The sequence below is a fragment of the Equus asinus genome, chromosome 20 (genome assembly GCF_041296235.1).
Source record: "Equus asinus isolate D_3611 breed Donkey chromosome 20, EquAss-T2T_v2, whole genome shotgun sequence".
Lineage (NCBI taxonomy): Eukaryota > Metazoa > Chordata > Mammalia > Perissodactyla > Equidae > Equus > Equus asinus.
The window spans coordinates 67502528-67521274 of record NC_091809.1 but is presented as its reverse complement, the minus strand read 5'-3'; the positions used below and the strand labels follow the sequence as shown (position 1 = coordinate 67521274).

At 35.7% G+C, this 18747-nt stretch overlaps 1 protein-coding gene across 2 annotated transcripts in view; it reads left to right on the top strand.

Moving 5' to 3' along the window:
* DEUP1 (deuterosome assembly protein 1) overlaps nt 1-18747 on the top strand; it is an 87370-nt gene that overhangs the window by 24087 nt on the left and 44536 nt on the right. The window contains exons 5-7 of one of the 2 annotated variants that reach the window (XM_014835425.3): nt 7001-7135; nt 11735-11848; nt 13864-14106. In XM_014835425.3, coding sequence (XP_014690911.1) covers nt 7001-7135; nt 11735-11848; nt 13864-14106 — 492 coding nt within the window. The remainder of the gene's footprint in view (nt 1-7000; nt 7136-11734; nt 11849-13863; nt 14107-18747) is intronic. The other variant, XM_070490461.1, reaches the window with a different exon arrangement.

Genomic DNA, 18747 nt, shown 5'->3' with positions numbered 1-18747 from the left:
ATCAGGAGACTTGTCGATTAATGATATGATAATAATTAGCTATGCAAACAACACCAAGAAAGCAAGATTATCTTTCGTAGATATTATTAGTCCTTTATTCTATGGCAATTTAAAATATGGAAGTTTGCTGTTACGTAACAGATAATCGAAAGAAAAAAACTAGTCTTTAGTACCTTGTTACTGGTAGGACTGTTTCATGAATGACGGTGCTCCTGCATATGTGATGAGAAGGATAGTGATTTCTTTCTTATTTATCCTCACATCTCCTGACGGTGCTGGCAAGCAAAAAGTCTTCTCTCCCAACCACCACTAACACATAGGACTGTAAGCATCTGAGCATCTCAGGTCTAATAGATGCTATATCCTTGCTTAACTTAGTAAATGAATCAATGGGAAATATGGTTTGATTATGAAATTTTACTTTATAACCAACTTTTTTGGTAATGCAAGGATTTCATAAATGATAATATATTTAAAGGAGCCCAAAGTAGTTAATGCTCCTCCCTAAGTACCTTTTTAGGGAGATGATTCAGCCATGAAGATTGGAATAGGAAACATATGATGCCACTTAATAGGTGTGATCTTAACAAGACTAGCTCTTAAATCTACCTAGACATTTTGCCAGCAATTTCAGTCACCGCCACTAGATGGTAGCTTGACTTGTGAAACTACATAAGGTTTTTCCTGACTGAGACTCCAAGCATTTAACACTTAGATCAATCAGCTTGCTTTTTTGTAAAGATAAAACTCTAAAATGACATAAATATTAAATCACTATAATTGTTGAGTATAAACGAAGAGACCACAATCTGGAATAAGTTCAAAAAAATACAAAAATCTAGATACAAGTTCAATACATCTCTAGATTTTATTTAACTAGTTTAATCACTGCTTACCAAATCTTTAACTTCTGTTTGTTTTGTTTTGTTTTTCATGTTTGTTGTTAGAAAGTTTGGGGCCTCGTTTCCAAGTGCTCAGCAGCATTTAATATATGACTCCTTGCCATTTGATGCTTTGCAGTTCTATCTTATTACTTGGCTGCAGGCTAACCAAAAAATATGGTTATGACAACTTCACAAAAATTTGTCCTATGGAACACTAATACTGAGAGTTTAGAAAAAGCTGTTTACTCCTTCTCTGCTCTTGGATATTCACGGTGCATATTAGCATATCACAGGCTGTGAGAAGTCCTGCTTTAACAAATCCGTTTAGCTTTTTTAATACATCAGTTTCCAAATGTAATTGACCATGAAACCCTTTTACTTTTTTAAACTAAAACCTACTAATACTGGAGTAAAGTATTGCAGTGTGAACACTGCGAACGGGTGTCTCATAGAATACGCTTTGGAAACACTACATTACTGTCCAGAGAACAGCCAACTCATCCGACTGCAGTTTTCTGCTCCTCTTTTCTTCTCTGGTTAAAAGAAAGGAAGGAAGAGAGTTAGGGAGGGAGAGCAGAAGAGAAGGAAAGAGGGGAGGAGGGAGAAAGACAGAAAAAGAAAAGTACTATGTACTCAACTTGGTTTGCATAATAGCTAGTAATATGTCATTTTTCTAACCAGAAAATGGAATCTGTGGCAAACATGCTTTGTTGCTTCTTGCTCACACTGCTTCCTTCTTTGAAATTCTTGGTTTATTTACAATTTCATTTTCCTAAAATATCTTAAGGATACGCTTGAGCACACTCTGCCTTGCATAACTCAACTCTGTCAAAGCTTTCTTGTAGAAATTGCTTCCTTTTTTAAAATGGAGTATTTTCTTTTCTTTCTAACCACCATAAAACTATAATCGAGTTTTATATATATTTGAGATTTCCACTTCTGGAAAGATGGAGTGCATATACTTTTCCCTATTCCTCCCGCTAAATGCTGCAAGAAACCCTGGACATTATTTATAAAACAATGTAACAAGACTGACAAGTAGAGAGAAAAGATAGACCACCTAGGACCTTGGGACCCAAGGAATGACACAGTGGTGGGTTCCCTGGGACTTTTTTTTTTTTTTTTTTTGCTTCTTATATCCCAGAGTGGGTAACAGAGGAGCCAGCAATCCAGACACTCCAATGGACACAAACAAACAAAAAGAGTCCCAAGGAAAGTCTGCTCTCTGCAGCCTAAAGCCCAGGAAAAAAATACCCCAGCAACATTAAACACTTTTAGATAACAACTGCTCTGCTCCAGCCAAACACCACAGGAAAAAACAAAACAAAACAAACTACAGCTCCCACCCACCACACCAGCAAAGACTAAGTGGGCAGCCTAAGTTTCCACCCTCACCAGGCTGTAATGAGGTAGCCCAGGCCATGGCCACTGTGCCTGCATGGTGTCAGAGAAGACTGAGTAGATAGCCAGGACTTTCATCACCACTGAGTGTTAATAAGATCCTGCTCAACCCATGATGTCAGTGGAGACCATGTGGAGAGCTGGGACTTCTGTGCCCATCTGGTGCTGATGAGCACCCCTCCCCCTGCTCTCTGGAATGGTATCAGGGGAAGTTAATGAGGAGTCAGGATGTTCACCACCCATCAGTGGTAACAAAGCCACTCACCCTCACTTCAGTGTCACTGAAGGCCATGTGGGAAGCAGTAAGAAGACAGCTATGCCTTCTAATTAACATGGTGTCAGTGAAAGGCTAGTGGTGAGCCTGGACTCCCACTCCCACTCAACAGAAATAAGGAACACCTCCCCCAGATTACCCTCTGAGGCCAAGCTAAGACTTGGACTTCCACTGCCACCTGGCAGTAATGAGGCAGCATTCTGTTTTCCTGCTTGAATGTTGTTGGAAGAGGACTGCTAAAACACAATATTTAAATAAAAGCAAGAGTTTCATAACACAATACCCCAAAATGTCTAGGTTTCAATAAAAAATCACTCATCGTACCAAGAACCAGGAAGATTTCAAGTTGAATGAGAAAAGACCATCAAGAGATGCCAACACTGAGTTGATACAGATATTAGAATTATCTGACAAGGATTTTAAAACAGCTGTTAAAAAAAATGCTTCAATGAGCAATTACAGATATATTTAAAACAAATGAAAAATTAGAAAATTTTAGCAAAGAAACAAAACTATAAAGAACAACCTATTGGAAATTTCACAACTGAAAAATACAATAACCAATCTAAAAAAATTTAATGATGAGCCCAAAAGCAGAAAGGAGAGGATAGAGGAAACAATCACTCAATTTGAAGATAGCAAAATAGAAATTACCCAATCTGAAAAAAAAGAGAAAATAGAGGAAAACAAAATGAACCTCAGGGACAAAAGATTGCAAATTTGTATCATCAGAGTCCCAGAAGGCGAGAAGAAAGAGGGTGGTACCAAAAAAGTATTCAAATAATTAATGGCTAAAAAGTCCCCAAACTTGGCAAAAAATGTGAATCTACAGATTCAAGAAGCTGAGTGAAACTCAAACATGATAAACCCAAAGAAATCTACACCAAGACACATCATAGTCAAAGTTCTGAAAACTGAAAGACAAAGAAAACATCTTGGAATCAGGACGAGAGAAATAACACCTTACCTATGGGGAAAAACCAATTTAGATGATGGATTTCTCATCAGAAACCATGCAGGCCAGAAGGAAATGGCACATTTTTCAACTGCTGAAAGAACAGAAACATCAACTCAAAATTCTATGTCCAGAGAAAACATCCTTAGGAATGAAGAGGAAATCAAGACATTCTCAAATGAAGGGAAACTAAGAGAATTTGTCACCAATAGACCTATCCTGAAAGAACAGCTAAAGGAAGTTCTCTTAGTAGAAGGTAAATGATACAGAAAGAATCTTGAGACATCAGGAAGAAAGAAAAAACACTGGAAAGAGTAAAAACAGGTAAATGCAATAGACTTTCCTTCTCTTGAGTTTTCTAAATTGTTTGACAGCTGAAGCAAAAATTATAACAATGTCTAACATAGTTCTTAATGTAGGTTGAGGAAATACTTAAGACAACAGTGTTCTAAATGGGACAGGATAAAGGGACATAAAGAGAAGTAAGATTTCTACACTTCATTTAAACTGGTAAAATGTCAACACCAGTAGCCTGTAATAACTTATGTATATATAACATAATACCTAGAGCAGCAACTAAAAAGCTATACAAAGAGATATACTCAAAAACACTATTGATAAATCAAAATGAAATTCTAAAAAATGTTCAAATAACCCTGTGGAAGACAGGAAAGCTAAAACAGAGAAACCAAAAACTGGAGAACAAACAGAAAACAAAAAAAAATCAAGCTTGAGCCCTAACATATCAATAATTCATTAAATGGAAATGGTCTAAATACACCAATTAAAAGGTGGAGACTGACAGAGTAAATAAAAAAAAATGACCCAAATGTATGCTTTGTTCCAGAAACTCACTTCAAATATAACTGTATAGGTAAGTTGAAAGTAAAAAGGTGGAAAAAAATACCATGCAAATATTAATCAAATGAAAGCAGAAGTGATGCCAAGATAATTCAATGGAGAAAGAATAATCTTTTCAACAAACAGGCAAAAAAATTAAGTTGGGCCCTTACCTAAACCATAGGCAAAAAATTAACTCAAAATGGATCAAAGATCTAAATGTAAAAATTAAATCTACAAAACACTTAGAAGAAAACAGAGGAGTATATCTTTGTGGCCTTGGATAAAGCAATGGCTTCTTAGATTTGGCACCAACAGGACAAGAAAAATTACATAAATTTGACTTCATCAAAATGAAAGGATCTGTGTCCTTCAAAGAACATCAAGAAAATGGGAAGACAACCCACAAAAGGGGAGAAAATATTTGCAAATCATGTATCTGACAAAGGACTAGTATCCAGAATAAAAAAAAAACTCTTACTAATAAACAATAAAAATACAAATGACCAAATTTTAAAATGGGCAAAGATCTGAATAGACATTTCTCCAAACAAGATATGCAAATTGCCAATAAACACAGGAAAAAAGGCTCAACATCGTTAGTCATTGGGGAAATGCAAATGGAAACCATAATGAGATACTCTTTCACACCCACTAGGATGGCTATAATCAAAAAGATGGACAACAGCAAGCATTGGTGAGGATATGGAAAAATTGGAATCCTATACATTGCCAGTGGAAATGGAAAATGGTACAGCCACTTTGGAAAACACCTTGGCAGTTCCTTAAAAAGTTAAACCTTTTAACTTTGGAGATAGCTATGGAGTTTCCTTATGACCCAGCAATTCCACTCCTAAGTATATACTCAAGAGAAATAAAAATGTATATCCAGACAAAAACTTGTACACAAATGTTAACAGCATTATTCATAATATCCAAAAGTTGGAAACAACCCAAATGTCCATCAATTGATGAATGGATAAGCAAATGTGATACATCCATGCGATGGAATATTATGCAGCCATAAAAAGGGATGAAGTATTGATCCATGCTACAACATTGATGAACCTTGAAAGCATTATACCAAAGGAAAGAAGCCAGATACAAAAGACCATGTATTGTATGATTCTATTAATATGAAATAATCAGAATAGTTAAATCTATGGAGACAGAAAGTAGAGTAGTGGTTGCTATGATAAGGAGGAATTGTGTAGTGACTGCTACTAGATATGGGATTTCTTTTTGAGGTGATGAAAATCTTCTGGAATTAGTGTGATGGTTGCACAACTTTGTGAATATACTAAAAACCAATGAATTGTATACTTTAAGGGTGAATTTTATGGTAGGTGAATTATATCTCAATTTAAAAAATTAGAAAGGAAAAGAAAGCAGAAATGACTACATTAATATCAGATAAAGTAGACACAATTGTTCATAGCTTTATTTGAAATAGCCCAAAACTGGAAACAACCAAAATGCCCCCCATATGTGAATGGTCAAACAAACTGAGGTAGATCCATATCATAGAATAATACTGGGCAATAAACAGGAGTGAACTATTGACACACACACGTACCTCAAGGGCATTATGCTGAGTGAAAAAAGCCAATCTCAAAAGGTCCTATTCTGTTTGATTCCATTTTATAACATTCTCAAAATGACAAAATTATAGAGATGGAAAACAAATTAGTGGGTGCCCGGGCTTAGGGATTGGGGGCGTGGAGGGGATGACTGTCACTACAAAGGCACTGGGAGATCTGTGGTGATGGGACGATTCTGTATCTTGATCGTGGTCGTGGTTACACAAATCTATACATGTGATAAGACAGCATAGAACTGTACACATATATTGTACTGACGTCAATTTCTTGGGTTTGCTATTGTTTGATATAATTCAATAAGATGTAAATATTGGGGGAAACTGGGTGAAGAGGACCCAGAATCTCTCTGTAGTATCTTTGCAACTTCCTGTGAATCTATAATTATTTCAAAATAAAATGTAAAAACGAAAAGCTTTTGTAAATAGTTACATAGAAATTTCCTCACAGGTGTTGATAGACCATGTTGCTTTTAATCTATTATTTGAAGATAGAACACAAAACAGAAAAAATAGTAGAGTCTAAGTTATAAAAATAATTTTGGTAAGAAAAAGATTATATCAATTTTGATATTTAAATTTATTTAAACATGAATAAGTAGACATTTTAAATTAAGTATCTTTTAAATTAAGTATTCAGTTTTCTTGAATAAAGTATGTGCTAGTTATTTTATGGATTGAGTTACTGAAATTAAAATTGTCAACACAAGATGGCACTAAATAAAAGTAAGAAAAAACTTGGTTGTTTTGAAATTATGAGCTTTGCTACATATGGCTAAAACAAAACTGAACAAAACACTTATCAAATGAATCATTGTTTGTGCAGTTAATGAAGTCCCAAATTTACATGAAAGCTGAATTGTGTTCAGCTTCAATAATTTAGTTTTAATAACTGGTTCTATCTTCACTAATTGGAACATTTAGGCTTTACTGCATTTTCTAATCATGACTTAAATTTTCAAAGAGGTACACAAGACAAGAACCAAAGAGAAATCAAGTTAGAAATAACCGGTAATAGTAAAGTGTTAGCATTCTCTATTTTTTTACAGTTTTCCAAACTAACTAATAGCTTTGAAAAACTGAGATTACACCAGATGAAACAAAATAAATTTCGACGAAAAGAATTACCACACCCCAAAGATGAAACACCCTTTGAACTGAGCGATTTGAACCTGAAATTAGAGGTGAGCTGTGTTTTCCTACTTTCTTCCTGTCTATTAAAGATTGATTGTGGTCGTCGTGGGCTCTTTGTCTCTGGTGTACACAATGGCACGTACAGCTGTGGCAACAAACACTGTTACAAATCAACTTCTCATTGAATATATTTTCTCAGTGCACCTTCTCTTCAGGCACTTAGTGAATTAAAACATCACTTTGATTTATACATCTTTTATATATATCAGCATTTTTGGAGAGCCAAAAAAAAAAGGTTCAAAGAAACTGCAGCTGTTGAGTGAAATTGAAGGACATCCCTCGGGTCAGTTAAAGCGAATGTCTAATAAATCTTTTAATGGCTATTTAACTATTAGGTACTTAAATCCCAAAGACGCCTCATAACAGTTTTCAGAACCAGGCTTGAAGTTTCAGGGTTTTTTCTTTAAAGAGGTAGTGCCATTTCAATATAGCCACCCCATATCACCCGGAACTTCTAAAATCTCAGCCCCTAAAAAGGTTTACTGTGTCACAGATGCACGTATTCGTATCCCCTTAACCCTCCAACCTTAGGGAAAACAAACCACCTACTTTTCTTCCCTAGCTCTTGAGCATTTCTCCTATAGGTAATGTAGCAGTGGATAGATTCTGCTATAGATTCCTATCCTCTGGCCTTAGCTGAATTCCCAGGGCTGCTCAGTTATTGTTTTTTAATTGACCTCAAGCTGACCCTTATCATGTTATCCCACTCAATTTCTTTCATTATTCAAGCCCTAAGCTCCAGCTTCCCCCAGCCACCAGCCAATGCTATCAGTTTCTTCTACTTTGTTGATAGACACTGGTTGTGTACCTCCCAATCACCCAGGGAGAAACCTCTTAGGACTCTGACCTGTTCCTCTCTCTTATTCGTCATGTTCCAGCCCAGTTGGCCCCTTTCCCTTAGCTAATGAGTCTTAATCTCCTTCTTCCTCCTATCGAATGGTCATGGCCCCATTTCATTCTTTATCTTATTCTTCAATTAACAGTCCTTCTCAAACTTTTCCTCCGAAATATTTTCAAGAGCAAAAAATATATGGGATCACAGCCCTAAAACCAGCCTGTTGCAAGAAATTTGTTGGTAGTCTTGGGTTTTAGTTTGTAAATTTCTGCAAATTTTATATTCTACTGAATAATGAATGCACATTTTTTTTAATACAAAATTACTGTCGCTCAGTAAAGTTGACCCACTAGGAAAATGCACCATGTATAACCCCCCGGCTCTCGCAGTGGTGTAATTAGACTGGCTTCAGAAATATCCTGGTTGCACACAAGATGCACAGAGATGTGCACCGTAATATACATGTGCTTTCGGCAGAAATGCAGGGATCGAGTCACCGATTATCCGTTTGGTTGACTTCTCATGTGGTTTAGTGGGAGAACCACATTCATATAAATTGTTCAGACAAAGAAAAAGCCTTTAATTAATATTAAGTACTTTGTGTGTACACGTTTTACATTTAGGAAACTAAATATTTACATAAAATATGTCTCATGAAATTATAGTGGAAATTAGTAGCAAAATATGACTTGAAATGTTTGTACTTATACAAAAATTTTTAAGCACATTATGTAGATACAGTTTAATCTGTGTAATTATGGAAACATTTCATGTACCTGTTTTTACTTAGAGCCATCTGAAAAATTAATATGTAAGAGATGGACTGTTCTAGTTTTAGTCCACATCTAAGCATGTTTTTCCTTTGGGACAAACATTTCTACCCCAGTATAGTAATAGAGCATTGGGAAGCAGCATGCTGTCGTGGAAGAGCATGACAGTTTATAAGTTAAAGCAGGTCCTGACAGACTCGTTTATTTGCCCTATGACCTTCAGGCAGGCTGTTAACCTCACAGAAATTCCATTTTTTCACCAATAAATGGGGCTAAAAATATCTTATAGGTGACACTGTAGTCATGGAAGAAAAAATGTGTGTGCGTGTATTTAGATGCAGACTGAAGCGTGCAGGGGTGAAAATACATGAGGTCTGCAAGTTGCCTTAAAATACTCCAAAAAAAAAGGATAGAGACTAGGCAAAATAAGGATGGGTTAAGCAGATGGTAGTTAAACTGGGTGAAGGGAGTTTGTTTTACTCTCTACTTTTATGTAAGTATGAAAATTTTCACAATAAAAAGTTAGAACTATCTTACAAGTGGAGGTTTGTAGAGTCCCTGACATACATGCAGTAGTCACTAAAGAAATGTTCATTCCATCTCTCAATATTTAGCAGAGGGATTAAATATATATATATAAAATGTAGTTTACACTAATTTTAATGACGCCGACCCACTGTCAACCTTAAAGACCCAAAGAAGGTTTTCCGGCCATGGAGGACTTAATCTGGAGGTTTAGGCAGGTCTATGAACTCCCTGGGACCCTCTAGATCTCTGCGTGGCCCCATAGCTACTGGATATATTGTGCTTGCTCGGTAATCTTGAACCCAATACATCTGTAAGACCAAGGAAGCCAGGACTGTTATAAGCACCTGCCGATATGTCTGACACACATTTCTAGCCTTGCTTGGCCTCATTCTTGGCCTCATTTCTAGATATTTGCTTCCTTTGTAAGGAATTGAGGTTAATGCTTCTGTGTGCTCCTAAAGCATGCTGGGAAATATTTATTTTCAAGATTGAGGTTGTTGGGTGGGTGATGCTAAATATTAATATTACCTGAAAGACATGAACTCTGTGTCAACCTTGCCCACATTTTGACTTCTGACTCCAAAGACTTCTTTCTAAATTGGAAGTAAACAGCAATTTTTTTTATCTACCTTGTATTGATTTGAATTGTTACCTATTTTCTACTAGAGCCTAGTTTTGCAAATTTGTCACTATTACTAAAGTCTCTGTCTTTGTGTATCTAACTTAAAATTGTTGAATGTTAGAATTGAAGTCAATAACTTTAAACTGACTATCTCAATTTATCTTAATAAATATATTCTATTTATCATAATATTTAAATATATATACTTAATATATATATTTATATTATATATTTATATAAAAATATATAAAATTATTGTATGTTTAAAAGAGGGTCTAGCCATATTTCTCCAACCTTATTACCACCACTCAATTTCAGGTCACCTTTAATTACTGTAAAAGTGTCCTAATTTATAGCCTTCCTTCACTGATTGTTTTGGGACTTGTGAATTTATAAAATGAAAATTTCCCCACATGTTCTTTAAAATCATTTCTCTGTAGAAAATATGAAATGCCATTTCCTTCTCATTTTAAGCAAAATGTAGTTTTTACTCTCTAAATTGGTGTATTTATTTACCAGCATAGCCAATCCAGTCATTTCAACCATCTTCAAAACAACACCAATCACTCTGGCTAAATGAACTATGTTCCAATTTGACACATTATTGGAGATGGCTGATGTAATCATGACCTCCTCTGCATGGCTTTTATGTGACACTATCATTGTACTTACACTGTAAAATTATTTGTTCACATGTACATTTCCCTACTTTATTATATATTTCTTGATTTTTTTTCTTTCAAAAATGTGTTTCTTTTAATCATGAAATAGTTGTAAATTCTCTTCTCTCCACAGTACCTGCTGGGCACTAGGTGCTCAAATATTACTGAATTGATGGTGGAAATCAATACATGCATGCCATGTATCTATATACAAAAATATATAGGAATGGACTTAGTATCTGTAGAGTTTGTTTCCAACCATGTTGTTTTCTTTGCAAAATTTAGTGAGAAATGTTTAAATTCTAGGAAATATTAATACCATGCTTTTGTTTGTACAGTCGTGGAATATAAGTGGTGCCTGGCACTTTGTCAGGTACTCTGAGCAATACGAAAGGAATGAAACCCTTAAGTTGCTTACAGCCTGGACAGAAAGATAAGATATAGAGGCCAGCCCTACCTAAGCAAAATTGAGAAGCAGTGAAGTCGTCTTTGGTGTTCCCAAAGCCATACCCTTTCTTCATGTTAAGTTGTGAGCAGATAATCATGCTCCATGAACACACTACTTGAGCAAGAACTTGAAGAACTGAGCATGCTGTATCAAGCTAGGTCCACTGCTTCCTCCCCAGGTTAACCCCGTTGGTACTGCCTGAATCGGGCCTGGGATGGTTGTTCTCTTCTCAGCAATGAGTGGATTTTGTCTTCACCTTGGACAGGAGCTTTGAAAGCCACAGGGGACAGAGTCACAAAATCAATCCAAGCCCCACACCCTAACAAAATAAGGGAGCAGCTTTGGTGACTGAGTGTAGAGAATGAAAGAAGGAAAAACACTTCTGGTGTCAGGTCAGGGAATAGAAGAGAAGTACTGGTTGATGCAAAAACTTGTTTGAAACTCCCTGGTTAGTAATCAGCATTCATTCTCAGAGAAACTTCTTACACTTTTAGCAAATAAAATGCTTAATTTTCTAATACAAGGATTAAGTTACAAATCCCATATTTTCCTAGCAAAAATTAGGCAATATATCTAATAGTAAATCCAAGATGAGTGATTATTACTTTTTTTGTTTTCCTAGTGGGGAAAGAATGCAATTACTTTTTTCTAAGAATGAAGATGTACAAATGTAAAATGAATAATTTTCGTCAATTTATTGTTTGCCCCTCCATTTTTTTTAAAGGAATTTAGAACAAAGTCAAGAGAATGGGACAAGCAAGAGATACTATATCAGACTCATCTGGTTTCTTTAGATGCTCAACAAAAGTTATTATCTGAGAAGTGTAATCAGTTTCAGGTACATTATCTAATACCATCTTCGAAATTAGAAGAAATTAGAGGTTAAATAGTACTATCTTTGCCATTCAGCATGTAGTCTTTTTACAGATTGAAATACCAACTAAGGGGAAATAACCAGAGTAGGTCCAACACTGGGTAAAGTCACAAGTGCATGAACCATCTGTATGGAGAATTTAGCCTACACGTCTCAAAGGATGGTGCTGTTAAGAAGTTCACTGTTATTGTATCATTAAATTACATGTTGTTTCGCATGCCAATAGACAAGTCACTTAGAAAGTCTGAGATTGCTTGGTCTCTGCCCTCAAGAACGTTATAGCCCAGACACAGAGATAGTATATGTACAGATTTACAGATAATTAATGACAAGTGAGTGGAAAAAATCCAAATCATTTTAGAGGCCAAAGGAGTAAGAGAAAAATTTGCACTGAGATAGTCAGGAAACACATTCTCCAGCAGGGGTGAGACTGGGCCTGGACCTTGAAGAATGGATATATTTTGAGACAAGAGAGAATTTACTCCAAGTGGTGGAAGTAACATGAGGGAAATCACTGAGGCAAGCGAGCAAAAGGCAAATTCTGGGATGGAAAATGGGCCAATTGGCTGGAAGTCCAAGTGGGAGGTGGGGAGGGGTAGTGGGCGGTAAGCCTGGTGCGTTGGATATAGATTGTGATAAGCCTTAGAGGCTTGGCTAAGGAGTGTGGAGTTTTTATTAAATTCGATAAGAAACTACATTTTTTGTTTGATAGACTTATTCTTCATTCTTTAAGTTACTTAAATTATATGTTATACCTGTTCCCTGAATTCAACAGTACAAGATAATCTAATGTGAAATTAATAGCCTCATCCCCTACTCCATTCTTATCCATTTAATGTAAACACTGTTAACGGTTAGGTGTTTATCTTTACATGCTTTTTCTTTTGTTTGTACAAACATGTAAATATATATTTATGTGAAAGTTAAATATTTTTCCTTTTTAAAAATTTGCTTTTTTACTTAATAAGCCATGGATATCCTTTCAAGTCACTGCATAAAATTCTACTTAATTCTGCATAATATTTCATAGTATATAGTATGTATACCATATATTTAATAATATATAGTAGATATGCCATAATTCTTTCAATCAATTCCTTATTGATGAACATTCAGGTTGTTTCCTGTTTTCTGCTATTACAATATTGTAAAAAGTATCTTTGCATATACTTCTTTACATACTAATACTTTCCTTTTGTTAGATAAAAATCCTAGAAATAGTTGTTGAGCCAAAGAGTTTGTCCATTCAAATTTTTAATAAATACCAGCAGATTACTTCCCAAAAGGTTATTGTAATTTACAATTCATGAACAGGCAATGGGAGTACACATACTCTCACCAGCAAGCAATGTTATCAATCTTTTGATGTTTACCAACTTGATAGTTTGAAAGCATATTAGTCACATTTGGTTTGCATTTCTCTGACTGCTTATAAGGTTGAGCATCTCTTCATATGCTTCTTAGCCTTTTTCATTTCCTTTTCTGCGAACTGCCTGTTCATAAACTTTGCCCATTTTTCTTTTGTGTTGTCTTTTTCTTCTTGATGCATAGAAGTTTCTGTACATCAGAAATTGTTAACCTTTGTTATATGTGTTGACAACTGTTTTCTATAATCCAGTTGTTTTTGTTTTATTTTGCTTATTTTGTTTATTTTTGGTCATAGAGACATTTTCAAAATTGTGCAATTGAATCCATAATTTTCCCCTTTTTATATCTTTGAGATCGTCTCCCTTGCTGAATAAGAATTCCCTACCCCAAACCCTACCCTACTCTACATCTTTGCTCTGAGGTTTTACAAATATATTTTCTCTTTATGCTGTCTGAAATTGAGGTTTTAGAATAAACACAAGACTGAATTACAAAGGGCAAAGCTTCATTATCTCATAAGGTATTTAAAGATGTTCTTCCTAATTCTTTTCTAGCATTCTTGACCTGTATGATAGTCTCCATTTAATTGACACAGTTTTCATATTTCTCAGAAACAGGCACAAAGTTACCAAACTCAGCTAAATGGTAAAAAACAGTGCATAGAAGACAGCAGCTCTGAAATTCCTCGGTTGATGTGTGAGCCAGATCCCAGCTGTGAAACCAATGAAAGAGATGAGTTCATTATCGAAAAATTAAAATCAGCTGTGAGTGAAATAGCATTAAGCAGGAATAAGTTACAAGATGAAAATCAGAAGCTCTTACAAGAACTGAAAATGTACCAAAGACAGTGCCAGGTGAAGATTTATTTATTTTTCCATTGATACTGCCCATGAGTTGTATAAATGATGACTCAAAATGTATATGGATTAGAAAGCTAATTTTACATTACATGTGTAAATTCAGCTCGTATTTCCTCTCAGTAAGTAACTCTCACTTAATGTGTAAATCCAGTAATCCCTTAGGTACTTTACCCCACTCAAGTGCACTTTGGTTCTGCAGTGGCATAATAATAATGTATTACCAGGGCAGTATATCAGCGGGAACTTACAGATGTCTGTGCCTGAAAACATGACCATTTAGCCACACACCACCCTCTGTCCCCACTATTCATTCTCTCTGAACCTGTGCCTCTTTGACTCACAGGAATCTTGGGTTGGAGATCGATCAACAGTCTAATAACCTTAGTGAGAGGCATGGGGGTCAATCCCTATGACTTATCATTGTTTAACTTTTCATAATCATTTACCAAGCAGTGGCCTGGAGGTTTGTGTGTGTTGTTTTTTGGGGGGTGGACGGTGGTAACTTCCACATTAGCAGATGTGATTCATGGTTTTGCCAGCAGTAATTTTTTTCTTACCTCAAAAATCTTTTTTTTTTTTGTCTCTCTGCTCTTTGTAACCACTAAGAAGGTTATACAGCATTCATCAATATGGGTCATTACCAATTTCTTTACTAAATATGTATTTCTTATTCACAGATATCCCAGTTACTTGAGACATTCTTTAATCTCCCATTCTAGGTCCCATGTCCCACCTCCAAACATTCAGCTTCTTTCAACCAATTCCTCTGTGTCAGTTGGCCCATTTCTTCCCGCCCGCTTTTCCCTCCCCATGCTAAGGTAGTCTTTCTCAGGTCACTGTCTGGGCAACTCCTCTAAGGTTTTCCACTTCAGGATCTTCTGCCACTTGAACTCGCAGGGTCATTTCCTAGTCTTACGCCAACTCCTGCTTCCCCCATCCTGCCACATTGTCTATGGGATCGTATGGGGTTAGTTCTTTAACTTCTTTCTTGGCCAGCGTGTACTCTTCTCTGTTCCTCTTTCCCCCAGTTTGCAAGAGGACAGAACACAAAGCTCCCAGCTTCTCCTACTGCGTGGCATTTCTGAAAGAAGTACATCTCCCCCCTCCCAAACTCTAGCTTTGTTTGGGGAGGGGGATCTTATTCTAATACAAATTAGAAATCAGCTGTAAGCAAACAAACCAAGCTAAGCCACAAATACTAAACACTGAGGAAGCTATACATTTGCTAGAAATAAAAAGGTATTGCTGATGTTTTCTCTGACTTTGCTGTAATATAAATGGGATTAGCCCTTACTCATCTGCCCTAGAGGTTGTGTCAGGTGGTGTTCAGTGTTCAGCTTTCCAGTCAGCCCACCCAGTCCTGTTGGAGGTGGATTTGCACGACTGCTGGTCCTGATGGGATTCTCTCCCTCTCAGGGGCTGCTTCCCACACATCTCCCTGGGTATGGGACGTCAGTCCTGTCTCTGGCCCTGATTTACACCTGATCTTAACCAAAAGGCCGAGAAGCGATCTGGCCCTGATTTAAAGACAGCTTCACTTACATCATGCAGCTGTCTTTGTACTGCTGGAGTCTACACCAGGATCACAATCAATAAATAAGGAGATTATTTTTCTGGGTACTTCCAAAATAATCTCATCTGGTTTCAGGTTATCCTGCATAGACTAAAGAGTTCTCTTTGTCCCTTTTTGAGGTCTTTTTGGTTCTGGTCTCTAGAAATCTATTTTCTGCTCGGACCTGTTTTGTTCTGTTCTCTTTAGTTTGCCTGAAACATATTTCCTTAGCGAGTCCAGTTATGAAGTCTGGTTCTGCCCTTCAGTGAGGTCCAGCTTCTTCACTAACATCAGTTCCTCTTAATCTCCCTCAAAAGAATTCTGTTTGGACTGATTACAGCATGTAAGAACATCCTCTTTCACAGGCTGAGGTTCAGTTTTTGGTTCTTGGCTCACTTGTAGAATAGAAATCACTACTCTTACCCTTTTCTAGAAAGAGCCTCTGTTCTCCTCTCTTGGCAGCATGACTGGCTTTCTCTGTAATGCTTTCCTTGACCAGCCCCACCTTGCTCCTTCTTAGAACTTTATCTTTTATACTTTTCCAGGAAGTAAGTGGCCGAGTCTTGTTAAAAGAAGGAATATTGCAAATAGAGGAAGAGTGTACATTGAGAAACATTAGTAAATTAACATCCTGGGTTCAGATTATAATCTCTACCCTCTCTCCAGGTAAATACCGTAAATCTGTACTTCCCACGCTTATCACACTGACACACTCCTATTGACAAGAAGAGACAAAGTGCAACCTGGGAGTCTGAACGTGTAGCAGGAAGTTAAGGGACTCGAACCACCTAATGACCAAGGCCACCCTATCTTGTAACAATATCATTTAATTGATTTACCCTCCTGCCCCAAGTCCAACAGGATATGACTCATCTCCTCACCCAAGATCTCTACCAACTTCCCGGGGCTTACCTGCACTCCTGAGAAGGCTCTATAGATTGTCTCGCTAAGGAAAGTCCAGTTACCCACTGTGACTTTTCCTTATGTATACATATATTAATGTACTTGATAATTTATTAATCTTCCTGAATATGTACTAACAAAAGCCCAGCTATTCATAGAAGTCAATATAATTTTGAAATATTTTTATTGATATTTATACTAAAGGTTATAAAATAACAGTACTAATTGCCTAATAGTTATGACTTTCCTTTAAATCAGTGGCTGTCTACTGGGTGATTTTGCTCCAGGTGACACTTGGCAATGCCTGGATACGTTTTTGGTTGTCACAAGAGGGGAAAGGGGTGCTATTGGCATCTAGTGGGTAGAGGCCAGGGATGCTACTGAGCATCCTGCAATGCACAGACAACCCCCACTACAAAGAATTATCCGGACCAAATGTAAATAGTGCTGAGGTTGAGAAATCTTACTTTAAATTTTGAAATGTTATTTTTCTCATATTCTTCACTACTAATTCTCTAACTCTACTTTGTAATGTTTTCCATAGTTAGTGATAAATTTTAATATGACTATCATTTACTTATCCACCAGTTTCTGTAAGTTTACCAGATATTTTTGCAAATTTTTGTTCATTTAAAAAAATAATTTAATTATTCTTGAATCTAGGAACATTATTAAATTTAAACTAAGAATCTCCATTTTATACTTTACAAAGGAATCACATGTATTAAAAAACAGATCAATTATTCTGAAGTATGTTTCACACACACACCAAAAATATGTTATAGTTCTAATGAAAAGATTTTTGAGAGGTAATTTGCTTCAAAAACTTCAAGGTGTCTAAAGGATAAGATTTCTACTTCCAAGAAAACATTTAATTATTTTTGATTCATTTAGGGAAAAACAAGCAGAAAATAATGCTTTTTTTTGGCCTTTTCTGTTTTATTTCCAAATTCTACTTACGTTTCATTCTTTTGCTTTAGAATCAAAAGTAAGTGAGAAGATATCAGTTATTTACTATTTGATAGCTGATTTGAAATTTTAAAATAACTACTTCTCTCAAACCATTAGGCAAATTTCTAACTAAACAGATGGGCCTTAAACTTGTTTTATTCAAAATTTATATTTTACCAAATGGGAATAATTAGAGGGAAATAATCATTGTAACCAGTGCATGTACTCAGAAAGAAGTTTCTCTTCTCTTTTTTGCAAAACTATCATATGACAGTGTTCCACATCTTGCACATGAATTTAAAAAGACAACCATTTCAGTTTGAATTACTGTCACTAATTATATATAAAATTCTCTTTAGTTTAGAACACAGTTTAGTGCCAGATGCATCTGAATTTTCACATGAATCACATCCTCTCACTTTCTTTCTACAACCTTGAAATGTGTCAGTATACATATTAATTCCACTGCATATATTTATTTACTATGCTGCACTACACTTATATGTTTTAAATGTGCGATATTTCTCACTGGAGGTTAATGACAAAAATAAATTGTTCTGCATTTTTCTAATATCTATGCCCAAAAAATGACCTTTTTGGTTTGCTTGTTAATGTGTCATTAAGGTACTAGAGCAACACTGTCCAATAGAAATATAATGCAACCTACAAATATGATTTAAATTTTTCCCATAGCCACATTAAAAGAATAAGAAATGGGTGAAATTAATACATAATAGTAATATATTTTATTCAACACAATATATATCCAAATTATTATCATTTCAACATGTAATCAATGTAAAAAATTATTAATGAGATATTTTACATTTCTTTTCATACTAAGTCTTCAAAGTCTGATGCGTATTTTACACTTACAACATCTCGATGCTAAGTAGTCACTGGAAATCCCTGATCCGTGTTTAGATTTTGTAAAATTTACAGTTAAAAAAGTTGGTTTATATGCCCAAGTTGTTCCAGACAAACTTGAAAGTGTTCCAATAACTGGATCAAGTACCAAAGAATCGTTTCCCTGAATATTTGCATCCTCATTGACAAATAATTGATTTGACTTTTATGCAAAAGCTTGCCAATTCTAAAGCTACATGTAAGTTAAATAAATTCACTAATTTTTGTGTCAGCTCAGTAGTATTAACATTGAATTCAAAGAGATATTGCAGAAGTTAAATAACAACTGTCACTTTATCAATATCAACAAAGCCTCTTTTTTT